The sequence below is a fragment of the Lytechinus variegatus genome, chromosome 7, assembly GCF_018143015.1.
Source record: "Lytechinus variegatus isolate NC3 chromosome 7, Lvar_3.0, whole genome shotgun sequence".
NCBI lineage: Eukaryota > Metazoa > Echinodermata > Echinoidea > Temnopleuroida > Toxopneustidae > Lytechinus > Lytechinus variegatus.
The window spans coordinates 6,605,589-6,632,186 of NC_054746.1; the positions used below are offsets into that span (position 1 = coordinate 6,605,589).

General features: G+C 34.6%; 1 protein-coding gene across 5 annotated transcripts in view; it reads right to left on the reverse strand.

Moving 5' to 3' along the window:
* Window positions 1–1,972: 1,972 nt before the first annotated feature.
* LOC121418309 (1-phosphatidylinositol 4,5-bisphosphate phosphodiesterase beta-4-like) overlaps window positions 1,973–26,598 on the reverse strand; it is a 150,867-nt gene continuing 126,241 nt past the window's right edge. For 3 of the 5 annotated variants that reach the window (XM_041612099.1, XM_041612097.1, XM_041612096.1), the window contains 12 exons: window positions 25,376–25,475; window positions 24,272–24,376; window positions 20,651–20,739; window positions 18,142–18,313; window positions 15,268–15,374; window positions 13,876–13,991; window positions 13,317–13,392; window positions 12,717–12,892; window positions 12,290–12,391; window positions 11,875–11,932; window positions 11,244–11,330; window positions 1,973–9,700 (listed from right to left, as the gene is read on the reverse strand). In XM_041612099.1, coding sequence (XP_041468033.1) covers window positions 9,617–9,700; window positions 11,244–11,330; window positions 11,875–11,932; window positions 12,290–12,391; window positions 12,717–12,892; window positions 13,317–13,392; window positions 13,876–13,991; window positions 15,268–15,374; window positions 18,142–18,313; window positions 20,651–20,739; window positions 24,272–24,376; window positions 25,376–25,475 — 1,272 coding nt within the window. In that variant the 3' untranslated portion in view covers window positions 1,973–9,616. The remainder of the gene's footprint in view (window positions 9,701–11,243; window positions 11,331–11,874; window positions 11,933–12,289; window positions 12,392–12,716; window positions 12,893–13,316; window positions 13,393–13,875; window positions 13,992–15,267; window positions 15,375–18,141; window positions 18,314–20,650; window positions 20,740–24,271; window positions 24,377–25,375; window positions 25,476–26,598) is intronic. The other 2 variants (XM_041612100.1, XM_041612098.1) reach the window with 1 other exon arrangement.

Sequence of the window (26,598 nt, forward strand, 5' to 3'; positions counted from 1 at the left end):
TGTTGTTTTTTCCCCTTTGCATTATAATACTTTAAGTATAAAGCAAACTAGAATAATGTTAGAACTTAGAGATGATATAGAATGTATTATAATCTAGAGACGAATGTAAGCATTCAGACTCATTGACAATATATGCTGGGAAATTTCTTCTTACATCACTTAGACCTAGCTTTGTCATTTCATCAGAATACATGCACGTCTTACAAACCAAAGTATCCGCTTGAGAGTGATCGGTTGCTTGACTCCAACCCCTCCCTCCCCATACTGATAGTTTTCCCCCCTTTAATTCAGAACGAGTACTTTGTATTTAGGATCTCCTTCATATAAATATTTTGTCAGATGGGATATAGATTGATTTTTAAATCAAAATTTCAATCATTAAAATACTATTTCAGTTGGACCTTGGGCCTGTTGCATAACTCTTTACCTGAGAAAACTCTGGTAAAAACTGAAAACTAAGGTTAGTCTTATTTCTGCCATTGACTTTAACACAGGGCAAAAACTCTGGTAAAAACAACCTGAGTTTTCTCAGGTAAAAAGTTTTATGTAACGGGCCCCTTATGTTGTTCATGTATTAATATTACATCACATAATTACACCCATTACGTGTAGATGGGCCTAGGTATGTTTGCATTGGTTATATAGTGGATGTACAATCACCTTTTAAATAATTACTATTAATTCTTATTTTTTCTTAAAATGTGTTTGAGAGAACATTAGTAGGACTCGAAGGCAAGCTCTATGCTTATAAGAATCCATTTGGATCCTCTCAAAGTGTACAGAGGCAAATTAGATAAAAAGTAACATATAATAAAGAGTTACGATTGATCCAATTAATCTTAACTCTATGGAAATCCATCAGTGTCATAATTTTTTCTACAGGAAATGTGCAAAATGTCCTTTGTAAACAAAGGAGAACACACCGAACTGTCAAGAAATCAATGAGTTTATGGATATACATTCATAATCTAGAAAAAAAAATTGAGCAAACATGCATTTTATATGTTGACTTTGCTGGCTTTCCAGTTATGATTGATCGGATCAAACGTAAGTCTTTGTAAGACAGGGACCTGGTAATACAAATAGATACATTGGTTTCATTCTAATAATGAATAAATAACATGACTTTTGGAGAGGGGGCATCTATTTACAGATTTTTTTCACCATATCCTTGTTTTCTTTCAACATTTTACTGATTATTTTTAAAGCATGGGGTGTAAGGTGGATGCCTGCATACATGTTATTTCAGTGGTGGTGAAAGATTCAGTAGTGTTGAAAGTTGATCTAAGTGTCGAGATCAACCACAATACAGTACACTTCAACTCGGAAAGGTGTTGGAATATGAATAACATGTGACATATTCCACCAGTGTTTCATTGAAAACTGGCATGGAGTGTCATCAGCTGGATCAAGTAATGCGATCGGGGATGACGATCTACGCGCAATACCAGCACATAAGGATGCTGAAATTGAGATTTCGAGTTCAATGTTGATTTCAAGATCATGAATTGATAAAGACATCCTTAAAAATCAGTGTTTACAGTAATGAGTGAAAAATCACTAGGCCATTGACATTTGAATGAAAAATTACTACTGACTCACTATCTTGAAGTGATCAAAGACTTTGTATTATGAAAAATTACTGCAAGTGTGACCCGATGTCACTTCCATCATCCATCATCATCATCATCACAATCACCATCATCACCATTATCATCATTACCATCATCATCACTACTACCACCATCATCATCATATTCATTGTGTGAATGATCGTGATGCATGTCATGCTATCATCTTTCGGGAACTCGGCTCAGTATTAGAACTTTGTTCAGGAGCATATTCCTTGCTCTCAACACCAACAGAAACACCGTTTTTCAAAATTACTCAATGCAAATCATCCTTAAACCAGAGGACACTCTGTTCACACTACAACATAAAAGTCCAAGGAAACGACTTGAGTTGATTTCTCAAGGTTGAGTCTTATTCAATTCTTTTTTAAATGAGCTTTTCTTTGGCCACGATTTGACCATTAGTACAATAGAGAAAAATTCAAGATGATGACAAAGATGAAAACAAAAATTCATTATAATTTAAGAATAGAACATACAATCAGCTAAACATTTCAATAGCATTCAATAAATAGTTCTTGAACTGGTCTAGAACTAATAGAAAGCTCCTTAATGACTCTCTGTTCCCCATTTTCATTATACAATTTCTCTGATGCTAAGTCCATAAACACAAGTAGGAAGGCAAGTTGAAAAAAACACATAATCCACTCATTTCTTTAGTAATATATTCATATCTAAAAAAAAAATCATTACTCGCGCAACTATTATCTACAATAATATCACAATCATATTAGTTTATATTCATATGTATACTTGGGTAAATATACAGGAATTTTCGACCTCACATTAAATCATAAAACATATGGTGACAGCATCGAGAACTATTATATAATATGCAGCCATATTCACATCACGACACTACATAGGAACGAAGTCCAACCTTGGAAACAACTCATAAATAGTTGGGGGAAAAAATGATAAGGTGTAAAAAACTTTAACAGAACGGCAAGCGTGCAACTATACAGCAAAACATGTAATAAAAAAAATTGTTCCTTTCTCCGCAAGACCCTCTTCTCCAACATTTTATTCCATTCTACAGTAATAATTTAATGCCATATCAATTATTGAAATATTTTCTAAAAACGACCCTGTGGTATTGACCCCTGCAGAACCCCCCCCAAAGAAAATGTCACAGAATCTCCTGATGCGACAAATGAGTAGTCAGATAAGTCATATGTCAAAGTAGGTCCTCATACGAGAGAGGAGACCAATTGGCGATGCACACAATCTGCCACAAAAGAAATATATAATGAATTAATACATACATACACAAAACAGAATAACTAAATGTGTTGATCAAATACCCAGACCAAGCATCGTAACAGTTGGTTTGGAATAGTGCTATCAATTAAATGGTCAGGAAGAAAAGTGAATTGGGAGTTTAAAGATGATCTTTAGAGGATTGCCTTACTTGGCATAGAATGCCATGGACCGACCATTTTAGTCAACTAAGTAGCGCAATAACTGCCCCCAAAACAACAAAAAATAAATAAAATGAAATAATAACAACCATGCATCCTCATTTTGCATTGTTAAAACATACTCCATACTACCGGACAATTCAAAATAATAAAAATTGTCAATGCCTTAATTAGCATTTAGATCATTTATTTGCATTATTTTATTCAAATATTGCACAAACTAGATAAGTAAATCCTAATAATTAACGAATCATTAAAATTATTTTAATCTTAACTACATATCGTATTAAGATGAATCAATCACATAATTGCAAAGAGAAATTAAGATTGGGAAAGAAATAGAGCAACATGGGGATGACATTTTAGACAATCAAGCGCTTTGATTCTGTTGTCTGAAATGAAATTAATTCTGTCTTCTCGCTTTCACTATAACTTTGTTATAAATAAAATATTTTGTAATATGATCTCAAAGAATATTGCACAACATGTATGTGCTAGCTTTCTCTTTGATATGTATTTCAAACCTTAAATAATAAAACTCAATAAGGCATGGGGAACTTTTATCTAATGACTCTTTCTATCTAGTGAGCCCCATACAAGTAGATGTATATCAAAAATACATATTCTGTTTATTTACCTGAATGTTAAAGAAATATCTCGATTTAATTTCAAGACTCGGGTTATATTTTTTTCCTCATAAAATGTGGCCTCGCATTCTAAAAACACAAAGGGCTGAAAGGGTGATAAGGCAGAGGAGTGACGGCATTTTCTACCATATCTAAAAAACACAGTCACTCCTCTGTCTTTCCAGTGGTGATTTATTTACCCCGTCCCCTACGATTTTAGAGAGTAATGAGATCAGAAAAAAAAACTCTAGTAAAACTGTCAATGATTGGTTCATTATATCCTGGGGGCTGGCAAATAAACAAAATTGGCAAACAAAATTATGCCACTGACACTAAATTTATGAAAAACTCTGGCAAATAAAATGCCAGTTTTTCTCTTATGCAACAGGCAAATGGATGGTGTTTCGTTAAATTATTTGTAAGTTACAAACGACTTTATGCACAACTTGAACAGCTACATAGGGGGATCCCCTTTAGCAAGGGTCACCAGATGTGTGTGTAAAGTCATCGGTACTTATAAACGGCTTTACGAAATATACATTGGTTTATCAAGAAAATGATTTTGGTAGATTTACAAAAAGGGTATACAAAAAAAGAAAGAAACGCCATGAACGTATAAGAACTCATGTAGAATGAACATGAAGATAATACACTATTATCGTTCCCGATTGGTTCGGTTATTGATTTTATGCTACACCATGTACAGAAAATCAATCCCCTCAATCTCAATGCATTCCAAGGATTACATTAACTGACGTAGTTTGCAGTCAACTTTAAGATGCCCTAATACAACATAACCCTAATGTTTGTATACCATGATGAACGATGCATTTTCAATAGACTTTTTAAAACCAAATTTTACTGAATTAATACAGATCACAGAAAACATTACAACATACAAAAGTGTAAAATTTAATGCCCAATAAACACAAAGCAAATAATAGGGATAACAAGATATTTGAAAATAAAAGATTATTGATGGCATTCAAATTTTAACTCTATGTTTCATACAATTCCTTGGCAAAACAAATAGAAATAAATGATGAAAGGTATTGATTGATTTTAATCTTAAATTATCAAAGATCATGAGCAACTATGAATGTCATTAGAGCAAGATATGTATGGAACATATCTGAATACAAAATATTTGACAAAATTATTGAATACAACACTTGAATACACGAATCATATTTTAACAAGCTCATCTGTTAAGTAGAATTGTAACATTCATCTTTAATGGGTTTTTTTTTCATTTACGTTTGAAATACAAAAAATTAAGGATTGAAAACGGTTTACGGGGTTTATAGAATACATCACTGTCAGTTATACCAACTTAAGAATACTTTAAATAAAACAACCTCTTGAAAATGAATACAGCGTGGGAAGTTTATAGTATAAAATATTAACAAGGACCTGTAACACAAAGCCGAGTGATCAATCCCAGCGCTGATCTTACGAATGATCATACACAATAATCAATGCTATCAATCGCAGGAATTAGCCTCACAATCAATCGCTAAGCTTTATGTAAACAGGGATCAGGTCTACCTCATAATTCAAATACATGTACTGCAAGCTATACCAATAATGTCACATGCGTGTGACCCAAATACGAGTCTTAGAAATTAGAAAAGAGAGATGAGAATAATAAGATAAGACGTAAACATACATGAATTCCTCCTATCTGTACAAATATTTCAAATATATGTGCATGGACGCAACAAATGTACATCACGTTATCGGCTTGATAAGAATGCCGTGGACTGGGCCTGCCAGTTCAATAATCATCATGGACGACAATGACAAAGATGAAGAGTGAATAGATCTATTGTTACAAGGATAGCGTGGGATATCTTGTACATTCCGGATACACAGCTTTGGTCATTAGAATCTCTCATCTCAGCACTAGCCTCAAATAAATCTCAATGGTTTACTTGCTTATTCCATTATCATTACACAATGCTATTTTTATGGACTTGACTGACGGTGTTTGGGTTAGGGAAATATTTAGAATTTAACTGTAAAAAGGAAGGAATGTTCGTTTTAAGATGACACCTAAACAAGAGAATACACAAGGTGACTTACTGCCTATTAATAGCTTTGGCAATCTTATAAATAATTAATTCAATATTTGAAATATTTAAAAAAAAAAGGTCATTCTGTTCAGTCAGTTGCAAATACACAGAATTCCAATTAAGGAAAGAAAGATTAATCCAGACAATATAAATTGTTAAATTAGTATTAGATCCTGCGAACGAGGATGATCGAAATGAGGTCCGTACCCGATGTTCATGAACAGCTATTATCTACAACATAAATCTGGGATGGCTAACCTAGGAGTACCAGGTGATATATCTGCAAGAAACAAGCGTGCTTGGCAAGCTACAATTGCTTTTAAAAAGCCTTAGAACCAGATAGATGAAACACTCTTAACCAATATTCATTTAATAATTTCTCTTTGATTCTTCATAAGTTTTATAGAATGAAATTCAAATAATTGTTTGAACTGAACAACATTGCACAAAACTAACATGTCCGGTAATGGCATAATATAATATCTATACACATTTACAACTCTATACATTATATATATTTCAATTCAAACAAAGAAATATCGTACAAACACGCACACACACACACCCATCCACACACATCTACACACACACCCATATTGGGTATGCATATGGTCATACACACATCCACACACTCAAAAACTCTTCTTTTCATGACACTAATACATGTATATTGAAATGGCAATCATATTCTCATCATTTGTGCTCTAAATATGAAGAAATGAAAATTGAACAAAATAAAATACTGCTAATGTGTCAAACAACACCCAGCCAAATAGTGACTTATGATGTCCAAACAAAATATAATACTAAAGGTTTAAAAATGCCTTCATAAGTCCAATTGCTTGTACTGTCTAACAGAAATAAATAGAGATGCCCTCTTCATATATAAGACCTAAGCTATATCCTATGTTTAATAAAAATATTATTAAAAAATCCCCCAGCATAAATAACCACAAACGTAAAAGGCTATTGAATGAATTTCTGTAATTTGCAGAGTATCTACAGTACAAAGAGGCGGAGATCCCCCTTCTGTAAATCACATCACTTATGATTGCATTCCCTATAAACGTGCAATCATATTTTTGTGCTTTCATATCGACATGCAACTGCTCTAAATCACTAGAGTCTCCTCGGTCATCGTCTGCTCCACGTAAGAAAAAATAGCAGCTTTTCATAATTCAGGTGCCATTGATTATTGCAAGATGAATAGGACTAGCATTCCATAGTTGATTTTTGTTTGTGCTTGGTGAGTGCAAAGACTGCTATAATAAGGTGATTGGTCTAAATTTAACTTCTATTGTGATGAACCAAGTGGATGCAGCTGTATTGCTTCAAAATTTTCATTCAACAATGCCTTCACTCTTGCTCTTTCATTACATCATTAATACCCTATCATAATAATCTGACGGTAACTTTGAATCTCATTAATGGATGGATTGAAAAGTAGAATAGTTGGACGAAACCAGGGAGTGTTGACAAAAAGTTCATTAAAGAGATGAATTTTAGGATTCACAAATATCGTACATAGCCTAAAATCATGGCACGTGACGTATCACATTCTGAAATCCATGTTTTGATAATTCAGCTTGTGACGTATCACATTCTGAAAGCCATGTTCGAATAATTTAGCTTGTTTCTACTTACAACTCAGAACCATGTCAGATAAAAGATTGGAATTGATTGCAACTTTAACATGAAGATTCTGATTGGACAATCATCTGTACTTGTGAACATGAGGTTTGCAATGTTGATCATAAATTGCCTTCATTATTTTGCGATCGCTTTTGAAATTTTCTCTTACAAGGCCCGTGAGCATGGGACAGAAATATTAGATATTCAATTTGACATCCACCATAATTATTGATAAAACTTTTATAAGAGGTTGAGGTCATCATCACCGAATCCTTGAAGGCTGGAAGTGATCATCTGTCATTTCCTGTCAGCATATCAAAACAATAGAGGAACGTACAAACATAAGAGGTTAACAATTGCCTCTGTACTCACACATGGGGTTGCATAAATACGGAAAGTAATGTTCCAAAATTATTCATGAACAAAAGGAAAATCTTTTTAAAAAAGTTCATTTGCCCCAGTAGCTTTCCATAGTATCAAAAACAGTTGGCAGTTCATAGATAATTCTTTAGCTCGAGGGCAAAATGAATGGACACACTAACACGCACTTTTACTGATTTACAGCGCTATCAAAAATTTCATACTTCCTTATTTATGGATATAGGATTTATTATATATATTTTTTCTCTTATGATAGACACAAGTCAACCATGAGCAAGGGGAAGTAAGACAAAGGTTTGTATATACACAAGGATATTACAAGTATTGATTGAGAAGTATACTTACATGCAAAAAATGACACTCGTAAGTATGTACACTGATAAATGTGATAAAAACTTTGTACACACTGTTGATTTTGATACATGTAAAAAGACATTCATTTACGGATTAATTCATACATTTTACTGTCAGTGTCCTTACAGCTCTTGAGCAACCCTCATTTTTTTCCCCCTCAAAGATTGTGCATGTTTTTAACACTCCCTAAGACTAAGACTGATCTTGGGGGGGGGGGGGTTTCACAAAGATTTTAAGTTTGATTACATATCAGACTTAAATGTCAAGTTGTGTGCAGCTTATAACACATTACTGCATTGGTCAAATCATGTTCATGGGAAGAGCACCACTGCCTATAGATCACAAGTATCACTTGCATGTTGACACTTAAGTGCAACTCAAGTCACACTTGACTCTTTGTGAAGCACCCCCCCCCCCCCCGATGGTCCAGTGAAACCGACCTTAAGAGAGAAGATCTGACTTGATCCACTTTCTTCATGCTTTCATTCCAAAAAGCATCTTATAAGACTCACGTCCAACATGCAATCGTTGTCAATGCACATGGATATGGGATCAGGGGTGTTACCCTTTTAGCAAATCGGGTATGAAAAAATAAGATCTGCATTTTTGGCACTCATATTTCTCCTTCAAATTATAGCAATGAAGTGAAATATTCAAATCACTGTACAAGATTTATTACTATCTAGGGATAATAATAATATGCAACATTCATACAGATCTTCATACAATGATTTGAAACGCTGCATATTGTACAATTAGGAATGGCGAGTATATGAAGTCAGGTAGATATCTAACTGTAAATACTGGACTGCATGACTGAATATTTTTTAAAATATACCCTTCATGAAAAGATTAAAAAGAAAATGAAAATAAATTCCTTTGCTCATGATAATGATTCCCCTTAATTCCTGAGTGATTTTTACAGCAGAATATATACGTCTTCACATACATATTTGGGAATATGTATGTGAATATGAAGTATTTTTTTGGATGTACACTATCTCATGTGCATTGACAATAATAATCTGGGGGGGGGGGCATTTCATCAGCATTTGTCTTCCGGAAAGTCGTCAGATCTGACAACTCTCCTTGATTTTGACTGGCTGAGAAGCAGTTCCAATGGTAAGTGTTGGATCCTTTCGCAAAAACGCTTCCCAGGCGGAAAGAACTCCATACATCATACAGTCTTGGAAAAAGTCTGAACAGCCAATGAGGCAGCAACATGCTTCACCTAATGCGCCCAGGGCTTCCTCACTTAATCTTCCTTGAGCCAATTGCATAAAAAAAATTAATATGGTAACCTTGCCATCCAATGGTAACTTTCCTTGAAATCCTTGTTTCTGATTGGCTGCTTCGGCATTTGTAACCATGGCAGTTACCATTGAAAAGGAACGTGACCACAATAGTAGTTTTATGCAACAGGGCCCTGGGGAACACACACATACACACACATGATCCGAGTGGTAGTTCTCACACACGATCTCTGGATGAGAAGGTCAGACCGAAGAGGAGTCGGGCCTGGCAGCTAGGTGGACCTTATTGGCTGCTCCGTCTAATACTACCTTCTCAGCTTCAACCATCTAAACCAAAACAAAGAAAAGAAGAATAATATCTTAATCAGGAATAAAATTTGATTTTCAAGTCTGAAAATCACCTAACATGATCCCTTTCTTACACGGCTCTATATTCTTCTATGGCTGAAAATAATTTGAAGAGTTCTGAATCCTAATTTAAGCATGAAATGAGGCATCCCTGCTTATTTCCTGCTCCATCTAGTACTACCTTCTCAGCCTCAACTGTCTAATATTACATAAAGAAAAAAATACATCTCTATCTATACCACACATACAATGAGAATACAAAATATTAGACAGGATTTGCTCAAAATATTATAATAAAAACATGAACATATTGACTGAACTTCCTTTGAACACGTATTGTTCATAATTCATTGATTTTTATATGATGATAAACGGAATTAAGTGATGGAAATTGGCACTGAACATGCATATATTTTACTTGACACATCCAATGTTTTTACAAAAACTCTGTATAACGTATGATATCAAATCCACGACATACATAAGCACTTTGCATTGCCAAATGACTTTGTGTGAGACAATGCGATCATAGGATATATTTTTTCAATTTTCAATTCAAATTTATTTTCATTCTTCAAAATGATACAAATAAGTACAAAATAGATTGATTCAATTTAAATAAACAATAGCATGAACAAAATTCAATATTGGAAGAAAAAAAAATACATATTTGAAAGTAATCTAAATATAAATTAACATACATGTCAAATTAAATCAATATAATCAATATCATTAGATATAATTGAATCAACGCAATTATATATCATAAGAAGAATGGAGGGGTCCACTGAAAAGCAAAGCTTGTATAATGTGGACCCCTCAAAAAATAGATACAAGGAATATAGAAATATACGTAAAGTAATACATGAAGATAACGAAAAGGCAAGTAATAATAGTAAATAACACGAAACAACACAACACATGAACATGAGATGGACAATAGTACGATAACAACTGCCTAGAATATAGAAAGAAAATAGAGATAGGGAGAGGGATGCAAAGCTAATTTGCTGCATATAATTATATTATGTCTACACATACATACACATCAATACACGCACACACACACACATATATATATATACATATATACACACACACACACACCAATACATACACGCATACATATACACATTACACATAAACATACACACACACACCCCACCATACACACATATACAAATACACCATTACACACGCACACACACACACACACATACAATAAAAAAGGTACAATATAATGTATAGACAAGATATAACTTTCAAATTTTATGTCTAACTGGAAAAAAAAAATAATAATAAGGCTTTATGTTCTGTATAAACATAGATTAGCAAAAAATGATACAAAATTTTAGTTTAAACAGTGAATATAATTCATTAGGAAATAAGGAGCATAAATTTTAATTTGTTTTTAAAGGACAGTAAAGAACGGGCATCTTTAATCTCATCGCCAAGGGAGTTCCAAAATCTTGGACCTGTATATAAATATTAACTTACCTTATCAATATAAATATTAACTTACCTTATCAATTTCTTTGCGTAGTTTTTCCATTTGTTTGCTGTGTTCCTGTTGGACTTCTTCTTTCTCCTTGTCTTGTTTCATTTTCAGCTAAAAATTTTAAATAACAGTAGCACTTGCATTAGTTCAGCTGACATAACTCTAGACAAAAGTTTATGTCAACTCCTTTATAGAATGATCATTTTCAGTTTTCCTCATTATATATTTATGACAATGAAAATGTAATTAAGACTCAATTAAAACTAAGTGCAAATAACTCTCTGAAAAGCAGCTTGCCAGATTGTTAATCTTACTTCTGAAAAGGTGCCTATAAACTCTTTGCCTGCCATGAGCAGAATCACTCCTGTGCCACATTGATTTCAAGGTGCAACCTTAAGAGGTTTTTTGCATGGACAATGCTAATTCAGCTCACAATAGCTTATAATTGGTTTATTGTTAAGAAATGCTTTGTGTGTACACAGTACAATGCGATGCACACATCAGTATTGTGTGCATGAACAATAGACTTGATGCACTCTGTGAATTGTGAATGAAGTCCCCAGCCCCCTGGAGCGGGCAAACAGTTAAAATGTATTGATGAACAAAATAGTTCAAAAAGTAGAGCATTCTCACAATTCCTCCAGTAGATACATACCCTTTTTCTCTCTTCTAGGAATTTCTTTGTGTTATTACTTTGAAGCTCCCGAACTCTCCTGCAATACAAGAGACAGAGAGTTAGAAGAACCATCTATGACCATGCCAACAACAATTTTAATTCAGAATGAATTGGAAATATTACACAAGTGAAGACTCACCAACGTGGCCAAAATACTTGACGGCCAAGGGGAAGAGGTAGATGATTTCACGTTAACACAAAATCCAATCCCCAAAGAAATAGAATTATTAGACTTATATAGCCACTTTACTTAAATCAAGTATATTAGAACCACTGAAATGTTTCACAAACTTATGGGAGAGATGATATATATGCTATGCCTAGTATGGTCTGAATAGAACATGATTTGACTTGGGTTATTATTTGACAAATGAAAGATTTGTCATATCTTCACCTATCTCTCTCTGCCTTGTTCTTGATACTCTTGTCATGGCTGACACTTTTAGTTGACTCCATTGAATCCTTGGCTTGATTTGACTTCAACTCCTTCATTTCTCTGTGGAATTAAAAAAAGAAGAATATATTTCACATTGAATAAAGCAAAACTTGAGGAGCTGCGTTTGGGCATGTACTTTGAAGAAAAGATCTTAGTAACTTTGACTTGTTCAAATGCATTCAGAGATGTACATATATATATATGTACATACATATATATTCATTCATAGATCCCCCCACAAAAAGTAAAACATGTTATAACAATCCAAACATATCAATCATTCATGTCACCAAAAAAAATGAATAAAATGAAATATGAATGAATAAATCTACAACTGACAATATTCAATGCCCTCCCCCAACAAATTATTCAGTATGCTGCTCACCTATCATTTCTACCCGCTAATAGTTGCATTTGTTCTTCCTGAGTACTGAGCATGAGTTTCTTTAGCAGGTCGCACCTCTGTTGGATATGGTTCTCTTTCAAACTCCTCTCTTCTACTTGCTGTCGACTCACCATGTCAGCAAACTCTTTACTCTGGTCTGATACCACATCCTTTACCTACAAGAGTACAGAAGTCATAATTATTACATTTGTTTAAATATATAGCACTTGTTGTTGTTAAGTGCCATCAGGTCGTCCCGACACCTGGAGACCCCAAGGACACACTTTCTCCAGGCTCTTCTATCCTGGGAAAACATGCTCCGTTCTCTCAAAGACTTTCCAGTTTCTTAGTAATTCATTCCTCTGTCTTCCTAGTCTTCTCCTGTCTTGTACCTTCCCAAGCATGATGTCTCAAAGAACTTACTTTAGCTGAACTCTGCTCTATATCACAGGAGCTACGGCAGAGCAGCTTTACGCACTACTGCATTTCAAGGTTTGAATTCCTGCCAGGTACCCATTTACCTCACCTGGGTTGAGCGCAGCACAATATGGATTAATTTCTTGCTGAAGGAAATAATAAGAATGAATAATAATATCTTACCCGTGCTTTGTGGTCATTGACTAACGATTGTACATGAACCTCTGTTTCTATTTTCAAATCTGAACAGTTGCTTTCCCTGTAATGATAAAAAAAATACACATAAAAATATATTTCTATATATATTGTTGACAAACTTTCATTAATTGATTATCAATTGTATATTAATTCAATCATATTCAAATTACAGAAAAGTAAAGGAAAAATGATAAAAAAGAATGAATGATCCAGACTACTTATAATATTTCCATTCATATCTCACTACTCTCTATACATATACATGTACCCAACTGCACTTGATGCTTGGTATCATGTTATTACCTGTCTGTAGCAGAGCTGCCATATCGGCGCTAAAGCATTCGCAGAATAAATGCCAATGGACACCCATTCAATTCACCTGGGTCAAGTGCGGCACAATGTGGATCAAGTTCTTGCTGAAGGAAACTGCCACGGCTGGCATATAGACATTGAGAAAATGATCTCATATTATCAACAATGCTTTGATATTGTGCATTTAAATCCCCTTTTGGTCGAAAATAAGAAAGCATGTTAAGCGACTTACCCTTTCTTTTTGATGGCCTTTTCTAAACTCTTCTCTCTTGTCAGTTTTTCCCTGTCGTGACATGCCTCCATTTTGTTCACTGTTGAATAGTGCGTCTTCTGTAACATTGCTCTCTCCTGAAAAACAAATCAAACCAAAGAAAAATAAGTGTAATTAACATTATCCCACCAAAGAAGATGTAAAAATGTATTGCAAAATGATTCAAAGGAAATCTGTCAAAATTTACGATAACATTTAAATCAAACTGACAATTCCAGCCTGAAATTGAAAAGGGAGAAGTTGACTAAAATGCAAAGCTTGTAGGGTGAAGGCTGTATTATGAACTATGACAAAAATATGTAATAAAGTTAAAGGTGAAAAAGAAAGAGAGAAAGATATAGTAAATATATATATACATATATATAGTTGAGGCCAGAAGTTAACATACACCCAGGAAATTCGAAGAAAAATTGACTATTGCTAAACATCATAAAATCTACTGTATCTTATAAAATATTTGTGCTATCATGACAAATTTGATATCAAAGAAATGAGTATGTCATGCCCCTTCATCACATTGCTTTGTCAACAGGAGCTGAAAAATATTCAGAAGTCATTTTTTCCCCAAAATCTTCATATTTTAGACAAATTGAAAGTCAAAATTTGACAAAATCACTTCATACTTGAGCTAGTTACTTGTAAACACAACATTTCAGATTACACTTTTTTGTTCAGTATATATCATGATCGAAATGTTATATAAATCATAGATTTGACTTTTATGTAATTCTATGAACCGATGTTTGAAAATATAACAAACAATAGATTAATAATAATAATATAATAATATAGGGTAATTATGTTGCTCACATATCCACCTTGTTAGGTGCTCAAGGCGCTCCTATATTACCCGGCTAAGCTAGGCGTTCATAGCGCACACAGCTTTTTAAGGAATTACTTCCTACCGGTACCCATTTACCTCACCTGGGTTGAGTGCAGCACATTGTGGATCAGTTTCTTGCTGAAGGAAATTACACCATGGCTGTGATTCGAACCCACGACCCTCTGTTTCAAAGTCCGAAGACTAATCCACTGGGCCACAACGCTCCACGACGCTCCACATTACATTAGGCACGAATATTACTTTTTTCTTGAAAGAAAATTCCACCTGAAATATACTTAAATCCCAATGGCATCCCAATCATGTAAAAGAGCCTAATACACTATTTCATTTGATACCAAATTCGTCATGATAGTAATAATATTTCTGAAGATATATAGTAAATCTTACAGTGCTTGACGAGCGAACAAATTTCACTGAATTCCATGAGTGTATGTAAACTTTTGGCCTCAACTGTATATACACATAGCCTATATATATATATATATACACACACACACACAGGTACTTACTTTGGAATGTCTCTTGCTCAATGAATCTTGCTCTTTTTGTTGTTTCTTCAGCAGTTTCTGGTATGCTCTTTCTTTCCTTAAACTGTCTGCAGTAATAGGTTGCATTCCTACAAAACCAATAAAAGTCAACTCTTCATTATCAATTATCAGTAATTCATGAATATGGACTCCGAAAAATGTTTGTCGCTCACTTCATCTCAGATGATTAAATTCTATGGAATGAATTATGTCATCATACTTAGTATGATACTGAGACTCTTTTTACTTATTTATTGTATAAAAGCATACAAAATGCAGCAGAAAGGGCATTTTGAATGAAAAAAAATGAGCAGAATATAAATAAGCCAACTAAACCTATGCATACATGTACCTCAGGCTATGGTCTATAGATAATATGTGATATAAAGAAATGTTAATTGTGATCAATGGGTCTATATGCAAATACTTCAATTCCCAAGGTATCATGCAATAACTGTTGTTCGATGCGTTTCACGACATTTTCTCCGGCGACAAATGCTCCGCTGTGAATTCGGCACACTAATGGAATGACAAACTTCAATCCTGGATTGAACTATAGGGGAAGGTGGGGTAAGTTGTGACACTTTTTGCATGTTAGAATTGATATGAATAATAATATTGTAGAAATTAGTACCTTGCCATTAAATTTGATTCTTGGGAAATATTTTTCACCAATATATATAACTTTCTACCCCCACACTAAAATTCATTGTGACCTTTGGAAAAAAAACGATGTCAAATGGCTCAACTTGCCCCATATGTGGGGTAAGTTGTGCCACCTTCTGGGGTAATTTGGGCCACAAAATATATGTACAAAATGTATGCAGGAAGAACAAGTACGTCAATTTTTTATTCAAAGTCTTTTCACTTGCTAATTCTCTTTAAATACTAACATCCTCTAAAAGTAAAAGAACTGTCATGTGGTTTTGCTCCTTTCTGCCTGCATATCAATGACTTAAAGATTTTTTTTATTCTTATTATACATTACCATAAGAATTACCATGGCTCAACTTGCCCCATGTTGGCTGGCTCAACTTACCCCAGTCCTAACTTCATGCGATATTTTTACATCCAAACATTTCTTATGCATCCATCATGTAAAAGACTATGACAAGAATGAGAATCCATACCTGGACTAACAATATTGTTCTTATTTCTTTATTATATTTAAAGACGTGTGTGGGTAAAAAGCACATATCTATTTCACACCCTTTTAAACTTTTTTGGCTGAAATTTATATTTTTCCCTCTAAAAAAGTACTTTTTGTTTCAAAGTTGAAAACAATGTGGTGGGGTTAAGGGTTATGTAATGGGTCATCAATACATATCACCACCATAATGTCTGACTCATTCATTATTGGCCTGGGGCTGGTGGCTCAACTTGCCCCTATGCTCAACTTACCCCGCCTTCCCCTATACCCTTAAACCGCACCGTTAACTGAACATTAATAAAAACACTATTGCAACCCTAACCTTAACCCTATATCTCGGACAAAATAAAACTGGAGCAATTGTCGCCAGAGCAGATGTCGTGTCGCTGTTTGATGAAGTGAGACCATCAATGAATTCCTTAATTCACCCTAGGATTTGCCATAAAGACTTCTGGGCCCTGTAGCAGAAAGACTTGCATTTGATCCTAACTCAATATATCAAGCGCAAAACCAAATGCATGCTTCTGATTGATTGAAATTTAGGTATCATTTGATGTTTTAGAGTTGCATTCGATTTCAAGTCTTTGTGCAATGGGTCACAGAACAAATGTCTGACCATCCTCAGAAACAAACAAATAACAAGTGGAGCGACTCTGGCAGTCTCACCTGCATTACATGATTCATTATAGTAGCAGTGCTGACTTTGAAAACTACTATAAAATAATTATTCACACAAAACACCATTCATACAATGATACAATACTAAGTTCATTGAAAATAAATGATATTTTACCTTGATCATGCGACCTATGACTTGTCAATGATACTTGATTACCCCTACATCCAAATTTTATAAACTATATCTATAAACTTTGAAAGTTATGACAGCAATCTAACAATTACCTCCAAAATGAATCAGATCCATAAACTTTCCAAGTTATGATGGTAATTCAACAAATACCCCCCCCAAACTTGGCCAAAGTTTGATGACCTTAAATGACCTTGGACCTTGATCATGTGACCTGAAACTCACACAGGATGTTCAGTGATACTTGATTGCTCTTATGTCCAAGTTTCATGAATCAGATCCATAAACTTTCAAATTTATGATGGCAACTCAACAGATACCCCCCCCCCCAACTTGGCCAAAGTTCATTGACCCTAAATGACCTTTGACCTTGATCATGTGACTTGAAACTCAGGCAATATGTTCAGTAATATTTCATGAACTAGGTCCATATACTTTCCAAATTTGATGACATTTCGGCTAAAATTTGATGTTGACACCACCGCCGCCGTCAGAAAAGCGGTGCCTATAGTCTATGCAGATGAGACAAAAATTGGAATGATATTGTGTATATCAGTACTTCATGATTTACATGCAAAATAGGGCCAATGAGGCAGGACAGTGGTCTCAATACAGTGTTTAACAAAAGTTAATGTGTTAGTAATGTTACATGTTATCACAAACAAAAAATCTGGTGGTTAATCAAATTTGTCGGCTGTCTGGTTGTTTACTTACAAGGCTAGCATTAACATGCTTTCTTAGCAGTCGAGGGGGTGCAACAAAAGAAGATACAAGTGACATTCACAATCAATTGTAGCTGTTTGTACATGATTCACTATTTGAATGACCATCATGCTCGATTGTGCGATTGATTGTATCCTTTTGTGTCACAGGGCCCAGTAAACCAACCAAGACCTACCTTTCTGTTTGTCTTTGCCATCACATCTACTGATGAAGTTCTTACTCTGGTTATGAGTCGGTCCGCCCGGCGTGAATCCACCGATGTTCGGCGCCGCGTTGGTAGGCGTCGTCGGATGCCGTACAGTCGGTCTCTTCTTGTTGTTCACCGTGGGGACCTCACTGATCTCATTCTAGGTTGATATATAATTGAATTTTATTGAATTAGAACTATCAAGATATGCAAAGGCAAGCCGTCCAAAGATGGAAGTATGTGACTTTTTACAAACAGAATCATAACAAAATTATGAAGAAAACAAAAGTAAACATTCTAATGCAATACACAGATTCCTAAAACTGGGAAGAAATAGTGTCATAAATAATAAAATCAAATACTAATAAGCATTACATAATTACTTAAAAGCAGAGGTGCCAAAAAAGAAGAAAAGGGGGGAATGATATGACTTGCCGTTGACTATCTTTGCTACTCGCAGGTCAGACGTATCGGCAGTGCGTACCAACGCCTGATTTGCCTGCAGAAAATTGTTTGAGCATGCTCAAAACTTTGTTGCTGATGAGTTGTGGTTGACTAGTCGCAACTCAGCCGCAAAGCTTGCATGGAATTATGTGACAGTGCCTTCAGAATTAACATCAGCATAGGCCTCGGGAGCTTTTCATCAACATTTGTGGTATAAAAAGTTGTAAAAGTTGGAACTGACCAGCAATTATAAATAAATTTTTTGTGGAATAAAAAACCTGATCGTATAAAAAGAATTCAGATTTGTAATTCCTATATGGAAGGTGGTGTGAAAATGGTAAATATTGAATGTTTCTTTATGTCGTTGAAATTAACCTGGATACGAAGAATGCATAATGGATTCATGGATAATATATGCTTCAATTCTTTTTTGCATGCCATCCCTTTTTCAGACCCCAATTTTTTACTTTATAGTCATGGCTATTTAGAAAAGTTTGTTGATATAATAACAAACCCTTTTTGGAAAGATGTACTCTCCTCATGGTGTATTTTTTGGAAAGCAAATAGATGTTCCAGTAGAAGAGAATTCTTTTCTGAACTCCTATGTCATGATGAAGACATAGTTATTAACAGAAATCTAGTTAACTTTAGGCACTGGAGTCAAAAGGGTTTAAGATTTGTCAACGACTTAATAGGAACAGATGGTCAGGTTTTAAGTAGACAAAGAATTATTGAAGTGTACAATGTTTCCATTGATTACTTTACATATTTCATTATAAAACAAGAGATCAGTGAAAAGTTAGAGAGTTTTTCGCAACCTGATAACGATTTTGTGAAGTTAACCACTCCATTGAGACCCAATGTCATAACTGTATTGATGAAGCAAAATAAAGGTTGTAAAAATATTTATGTTCCATTGGTGAAAGAAAAGGTATCTAATAACTTTCAAAGAAAAGAAAAATGGGAAGAGAGAATCGGAAAACAAGTCTCACTGGAGAAATGGCGTTGTTTTAATTCTATACCGTTTCAAGTACTGACAGATGTTTCAATCAGGTGGTTTCAATATTGCTTAATTAACTGTATTATTCCAACGAATTTGTATTTGTGCAAAATCCAAGCTAAATCAAGTAGTACTTGTACTTTCTGTACCACCCAAGTTGAAACTATTGAACATCTGTTCTTTAAATGCCACTTAGTTAAAAAAAAGTATGGGCATACTTTGAAAGGAGACTGTTTGAAAGATGCAAACTAGTATTAAAACTACCATGGAAAATGTTCTTTTTGGAATTACTCCCATTACATATAATAGAGCCTTAAATACACTGATTATTTGGATAAAATGGATGATATATAAAATTAAATTAGCTGGAATTCGTCTTATGCCTAAGAAAATCCTCAACGAGTTAAAGAATTATTTTTTGTACGAAAAAGCTATTTCATGTGAAAATATGCAGCAAGCATCTTTTGAAAAGTGTTAGTCAAATTTTATTAATCTTTTCGACTAATGTCGAAAAGATTTTCAACGGTTTGCGAGATACAATTTTGCATCTTTATCTCTTGTTCTCTACATAAATTAACGCTATGTTTTTTGCTTTTGGTACCGGAAATGATTCATTTTATAATAAGACTGTATTATCAGCTTTTGTTGTAATACTGTTAAACACTCACTATCTGATTATTTTTGTACATTGACTGAAAACAAATGTAAACTGAAGCCATATTAATTGTGAAAGCAGATGTGCATGTAAACTGATTGTTTATTGAATAAAACACCCTACTGTGGGTGAAAAAGAAATTGGAAAAAAAAAAACTTATAAATAATATGATTTCATGTAAATAACATAAGAAAATAGAAAGTGAGGACATGATGACATCATCAGAAAACCTGATGCATATTCATGAGGGTGTGCAAATTACAGTTTTCACAAAATATTGTTAAAACTTTGAAATTAATTGGAATTGAATTATCTAAAATAAGATTATGATGAAATTTTCAGCACTTTGCTTCTAATGATTTTCAGCCAAAATTAAAGTTGAAAGTAAAAAAACTTACCTCTTCAATTCCCATGCATAAAAGTTGCTTTGCTCTTTTCTCTGCTTGTGACAGATATAACTGAGGATCTGAAAGAGCATCTACAAACTCTGTGGATTAAACAAAAAGAAAGAAAATAAACTGAAGACTGCTACATCCATGAACAGTTGCTTTCCCTGTAATGATAAAAAATACAGATAAAAATATATTTCTATAGATATTGTTGACAAACTTTTATTATTTGATTATCAATTGTATATTAATTCAATCACATTCAAATATCAAAAAAAAAACATACCATCACATATGAAAAATGTGTCGTTCTGAGAAAAGTTTAAGTTTATACCCGGTATGCTTCTCACTCCCCACTCTTTTTCAACTAATCTGAGAATCGATTATTTCAAAGGCTCCCTACATTATGAAGGTTCACCCACTTGGAACAACTTGCTGCCTGATATTCGTGCAATAGCATCAGTTCATTCACTTAAACCTAAAAAGACTGGGGGGGGCTGATTCAGCCCCCCCCTCGACATTTTTCGCGATAAATCTGCCGCGCGAAATTTTTTGACCGCGTCGCTCGCTGACTTTTTAATTTCAAGTCTCGCGCAACTTTTGAGACCAAAATTGTGACCCCCGGGTACGCGGTTCCAAAATTACGCAACATTTCGTAAGTGCATGCAGACCAAAAATTACTCAAAAACGTGAATTTGTGTACAAATCCAATGCAAATAGTGTTCTTAGCCAAAATTCATAAATGTATCATTATTTTTCCTTTTACTGCTTAAAATCAATTAATTTTATCTTGTTTATGGTCAAAATAAAGTCCCCGACAATTTCCATCGAAAAAACAATAAAAAACAAAAAGTCGAAAAACAAAGAAATACATAAGAAATTTAGAAAACAATAGAATACATAAGAAAATAAATGTGATTTTGAAATTTTTTTTAAATCAATTTGATCAGATGCCTATCTAGAGTATATGAAACAAAAATTAGCATTTCAGGGGCATTATTTATTTAATTAGAGCAAACTTATGATTTTACGCATAAATTAGCATAATTAATGAGACTGAGATTTTTTTGCAGAATTTGATGTTATAGTTTTGTAGATAATGCCATGGGTAACGCGTGTGCCAATTTTCGTCGCGATCGCGCGATCAACGGCCGAGATCATAGGGGGGGGCTGAATCAGCCCCCCCCAGTCTTCTTAGGCGTCGAAATAGCCCAGTCTATTTAGGGTTAAGAGGCATTGTAGGCTGTTTTACTCTTTTATTTTTCCTTTTTTAAACTTTAATTTTTCTGTTTTTTTAAATGTAATATACTAATCTTTTGCGATAGGTGTGATGGTGTGTGTGCGTGAGTGATATATATGCATGAATGTGATTATAATATTTGAAGTTTTATTCTACTTTTTATTGTATATCATTAATTATGTTAGGATTTACTCTGTAATCTATTGTGTATTTTAAGGTTTTTATCTGTATATACAGGGATCCATTGCAAAGCGTTGCAATCAATCGCAACTCTAAAAATCATCTTAAAAACATGCTCATCCCCCCTCATCCTGATTATTGTTGTTGGCAACGCCTGCATCATTTCCCTCCTCATTTCAAGCCCCTGCTTGAGTTTAGGTTATCTTAAAGTTATTTTTCTATTGTTTTACATTTTTTAGTTTTCTTTTATTCCCCCTATTGCTTTTATATATATTTGCTTTTATTATCATATTGTATTTTGTTTCTTTTGCCATTATTGTATGTTCTTATGATTTATGTCATATGATTTTGTGCTTTTGTCATTACCATGTTTGATTGTATATTGTACATTTTTATTTTTGTGTGTATGGACCCCTACGAAAAACAGCATTTGCTGATAGGGTGTTCCATCCCACAAGTGGAAAATAATTTTTTTTTAAATGCGCAACTTGATTTTCAACCAATCAACAGCGCGTATTTGGGACTTACAATTAATTTTTTTACTTGCATTTAAACGCAACTCTTTCTGCAAAGGACCCCTGGACCCCTTGGCAGAAGAATACTCATTATTGAAATGGCTACCCTGTATAAAATGACCAAATAAATAAATAGTGTTTTCTTCCTCAGCTGTCTTACAGACTTTACTTCATTTTCCATTTTTTTTATCATTGTCCTAGTCATCTGAACTTAGATTATATGGCCCGTATTTTGAAGTCAGGTTTAATTTAAACTCGAGTTTAAAGTTGTGGTTTAAGTATGGGAGGCCAAAAATATTGTTTTTTTTTAAATTGAACGTTTCTTATGCTTACTGTGTTCTTTCCTGATTCATCCATGGTGAAGACAATAATCTATTTATAATTCCAAGACAATTATAAATGATTTGAGAGCCAAATGAGCTGAAATATGATATCTCTACCGTTAGTGATTTATATAACGATTGCCTATCCATACTTAAACCACAACTTTAAACCTGAGTTTAAATTAAACCTGACTTCAGAATACAGGCCTATGAGTTCAATGTTACTGAGTTGTCATTCGTTCTTCTTAACTCTAAATACGTTCCAACTCATTCTCTTTTGTCTTTTCCATTCTTTGTCTCTTCACATGTTCACTCATTCCATTCCGCACCTGTCGCCTCAGTGTCTACTCTCATTATTACGTAATCACCCATAGTAATCTATCACCTTCACTCTCTCATTTGTTTCTCTTATGAATTGGATATTGACATTTTAGTTTGATCTTTCCATTCTCTTTAGCTTGATTGGTTGTTTATAATTCAAATACGTAAATATGCATTTGTGTGACGCTTCAGAGATGAGCTGGGCAAAGTAACCCTTGGTTTAAAAAAGCAGGTCAGAATTTAAGAAAGGGTTACATCGTCTTCAGAAATCATGGAGTTCGCGACCATCAAAGCGATTATCTGTGAGAATTTTGGCTCTATAGAAAGTCATATTCGAAAACACACAATACCTTATGGGCATGATAGCCTAAGTTCCAATTCAGCTTCAAGTGAGAAGGGGCTGTTACCGTGCTACGGGTACCCGAACAATAGTAGCGAAACAACATTTGAAAAATTACCAAAGGTGTCGACTCGCCAAAGGCTTGGAATATCCAAGCAGTTTTTGACACTCTCAAGATTCCAAGGTAAGGAAATTGTTAAAAACTTTAATGTTGGAATCATTGAGTGTTGTTGTGACTGTTCACTTCTTCCCAAACTTTGGCCAGCTATAAGGGGGGGGGGGAGGTCCCATTAGACAGGATTCTGAGAAAGTGAAAATCCTTCACTAACATAACGGAGCCCGGGCATGTACGGGTGTGGTGAGTTGCCCCAAGTCTGTGCAGTGCCCGTGGTCTGCGCATTTGTGTATATACGCAATTCTAAGCCCCGCAACACTTTACACCTAGATACATGGACAGACTATCTTCTTGACATCAGGATCCTATGATTTCCAAGCTCTGATTGTTCTAGAGGATGTAACTTAGATGCTAATCTAGAAGAGCCCCATTCTTTTCCATCTCTGCTTCACCTTCACTCACAACTCAACGATAGCAGATTTCAGAAAATAACAAAATTAAAAAACAAAGACCAATATTTTCAGGAGGATCCAACATACAAGGGATCAGACGTACATATGTTACAAAATCGGCCGAATGTTGAGGATGTTACTTACGTGTTAATCCATCTGGTACGTACGTCTTGAGTTGAATACAACAGAAGACAGTGGGCAGTGATAAGGGAAAGTTACCTTCTGTTCTCAGTGATATATGTCTATAACCTGTAATAGGGAATAGTGAATAAGAAAATAATATACTTTGAGGAAGTACAGAGGGAATTATTCGTCCGAGGGGGCAGGATATCAAACAAATATACCAGGCGTCTCTTTTGCAAGTATAGAGGGAATTATTCATCCTTCGTTGGACGGGCAAATCGGTTAAAACAGCAATTGCCAGTCTGACCTCGGACAAATTATTCCCGCTATACTTTCTCAGAGCATGGTATTATTTATAGGCAGAAGCCTACATACTGTAATGAGCAGCTTTCATGGCGCCAGGTACTTAAGTTTTCTAGTACAATGGCTTTAAAATCCTAAAGATATAATTATGGCAATGCACATGTTTCTTGTCTGAATCTGTCCTATATGAAAATATGATGCACCGATTCACACAAAGAGTTTTTGTGGGAAAAGGGGAGAGTTTTTGTGGGAAAAGGGGGGATTTCACATTTTTCAATGTTCTTGGGCCCCGATCAGAAGCCTTGATTTTTTAATGGTGGCCTCACCAGTTGGCTGAAAGTACTGCATCACATTTCATTACTTAAGTTTAATGGTTGAAATAATTTTGAAAAGCAATAGCAGTCAGACACAGCAGGCGCAGATCCAGGGAGGGCACAGGAAGCACAGAGGGAGGCACGTGCCCCCCCCCTTTTGAGAAGAAAAAATGAAATTTGTAATGTAAAATGCCATAGAAATTAAGGATTTTTTTTATTTCGGTTTTTTGGCTTGTCAAATTTTTTCCATTGCAAAATAACCTTAATTTGTGGTTGAAAACCTTCTTTTTTGGGGGGGGGGCTTGTAAAAATTTACCTCCAAAAAATTTGCCCCCCTATTTGGGAAATCCTGGATCCGCCCCTGAGACACAGCATCATGCTTTGTATCCTGACTTCATTCAAAGGAAGATAATTTAGTACTTTGAAGGTTAACCTCTTAACTACCTACACCTAGTGGTCTATGTGTAAAATCTATGGGAATAAGAGAGTGTGGTACTCAATGGCTTACCTGCTTGTAGTCCATCCAATGGCAAGATTCTTTGTCCTATTAGTTTACCCCCTTCCTCATATACTGCTATCCTCAGTACTGCAAGATCTGGTAATACAACCTAAAGGAAACAAACAAAAAGAAATGATATTAATACATGTACAGGAAAATTTGAATAAGTCAACCTTTCATATAAAGTGAAATATTTGCAGAAATCAAAGCTTTTTAGAACTGAATTGTGAAAATAGGACTAATAAGTAAATTATGCAAATCAAAGCAATTTTTTTAGACTGAATTATGCAAACATGTGTTATAAATCTCCTCTTGAAGTAGAATGTCTCCTCGGCTAACCAGATCTGTTATCCACGTCACCCTGCATTTTTTTCCATTAGTGCATCCTTGCATTCCTTTGTGCCATAGCAGCCATATATTTACATGACTGGAACAACATCAGGAGCAGAAGTGGTACATCCAAAACCCTAATTTTGATCGATCACCCATCAATTTATTAACTGTAGATCATTCATAAAACCTCAAGTTTATCCTACCCATATTACTGCATTTGAAATTGTCTTGAAAAAAACTCGATCAAAACTTCTTGACCCATGAAATCATTTCTTGGACAGTAAAAAGTCAAACCTGTCTTAGTGGCCACCTGTCTATAGTGAAATCCTTTCTTCAGTGGCAGATCATCTCCCATTTGAAAGGAATGTGGATTCTACAACCGACCTACAAAGGCAACTTGACTACAGTGGCCATTTTTTCCTGTATCCCTTGGCTTTTATAGGCAAGTTTGCCTGTATATAGAAGACGTGTGTTAAATCAGGTATAAAGCCTAGTTCAACACAAGGGCCCGTATTCTGAAGTCGGGTTTAACTTAAACTCAGTTTTAAAGTTGTGGTTTAAGTATGAGAAGCCAAAAGTATCAAAATTTTTATTAAGTTGTGTGTTTCTTATGTTTACTGTGCTCTTTCCTGATTCATCGATGGTGAAGACCATCATCTATTTATACTTTCTAAACAATTATGAATGATTTAAGAGCCGAATGAGCTGAAGTTAGATATCTCTGCTGTTAGTGATTATGTAACAATTGGCTGTCCATACTTAAACTACAACTTTAAACCTGAGTTTAAGTTAAACCCGACTTCAGGGGAGCGTTTCATGAAAGGACTTGTCGGATGTTTTATCCGACAAGTTCCATTTTATCTGACAGTTACTATGGTAACAACGCCTCTCAGCCAATC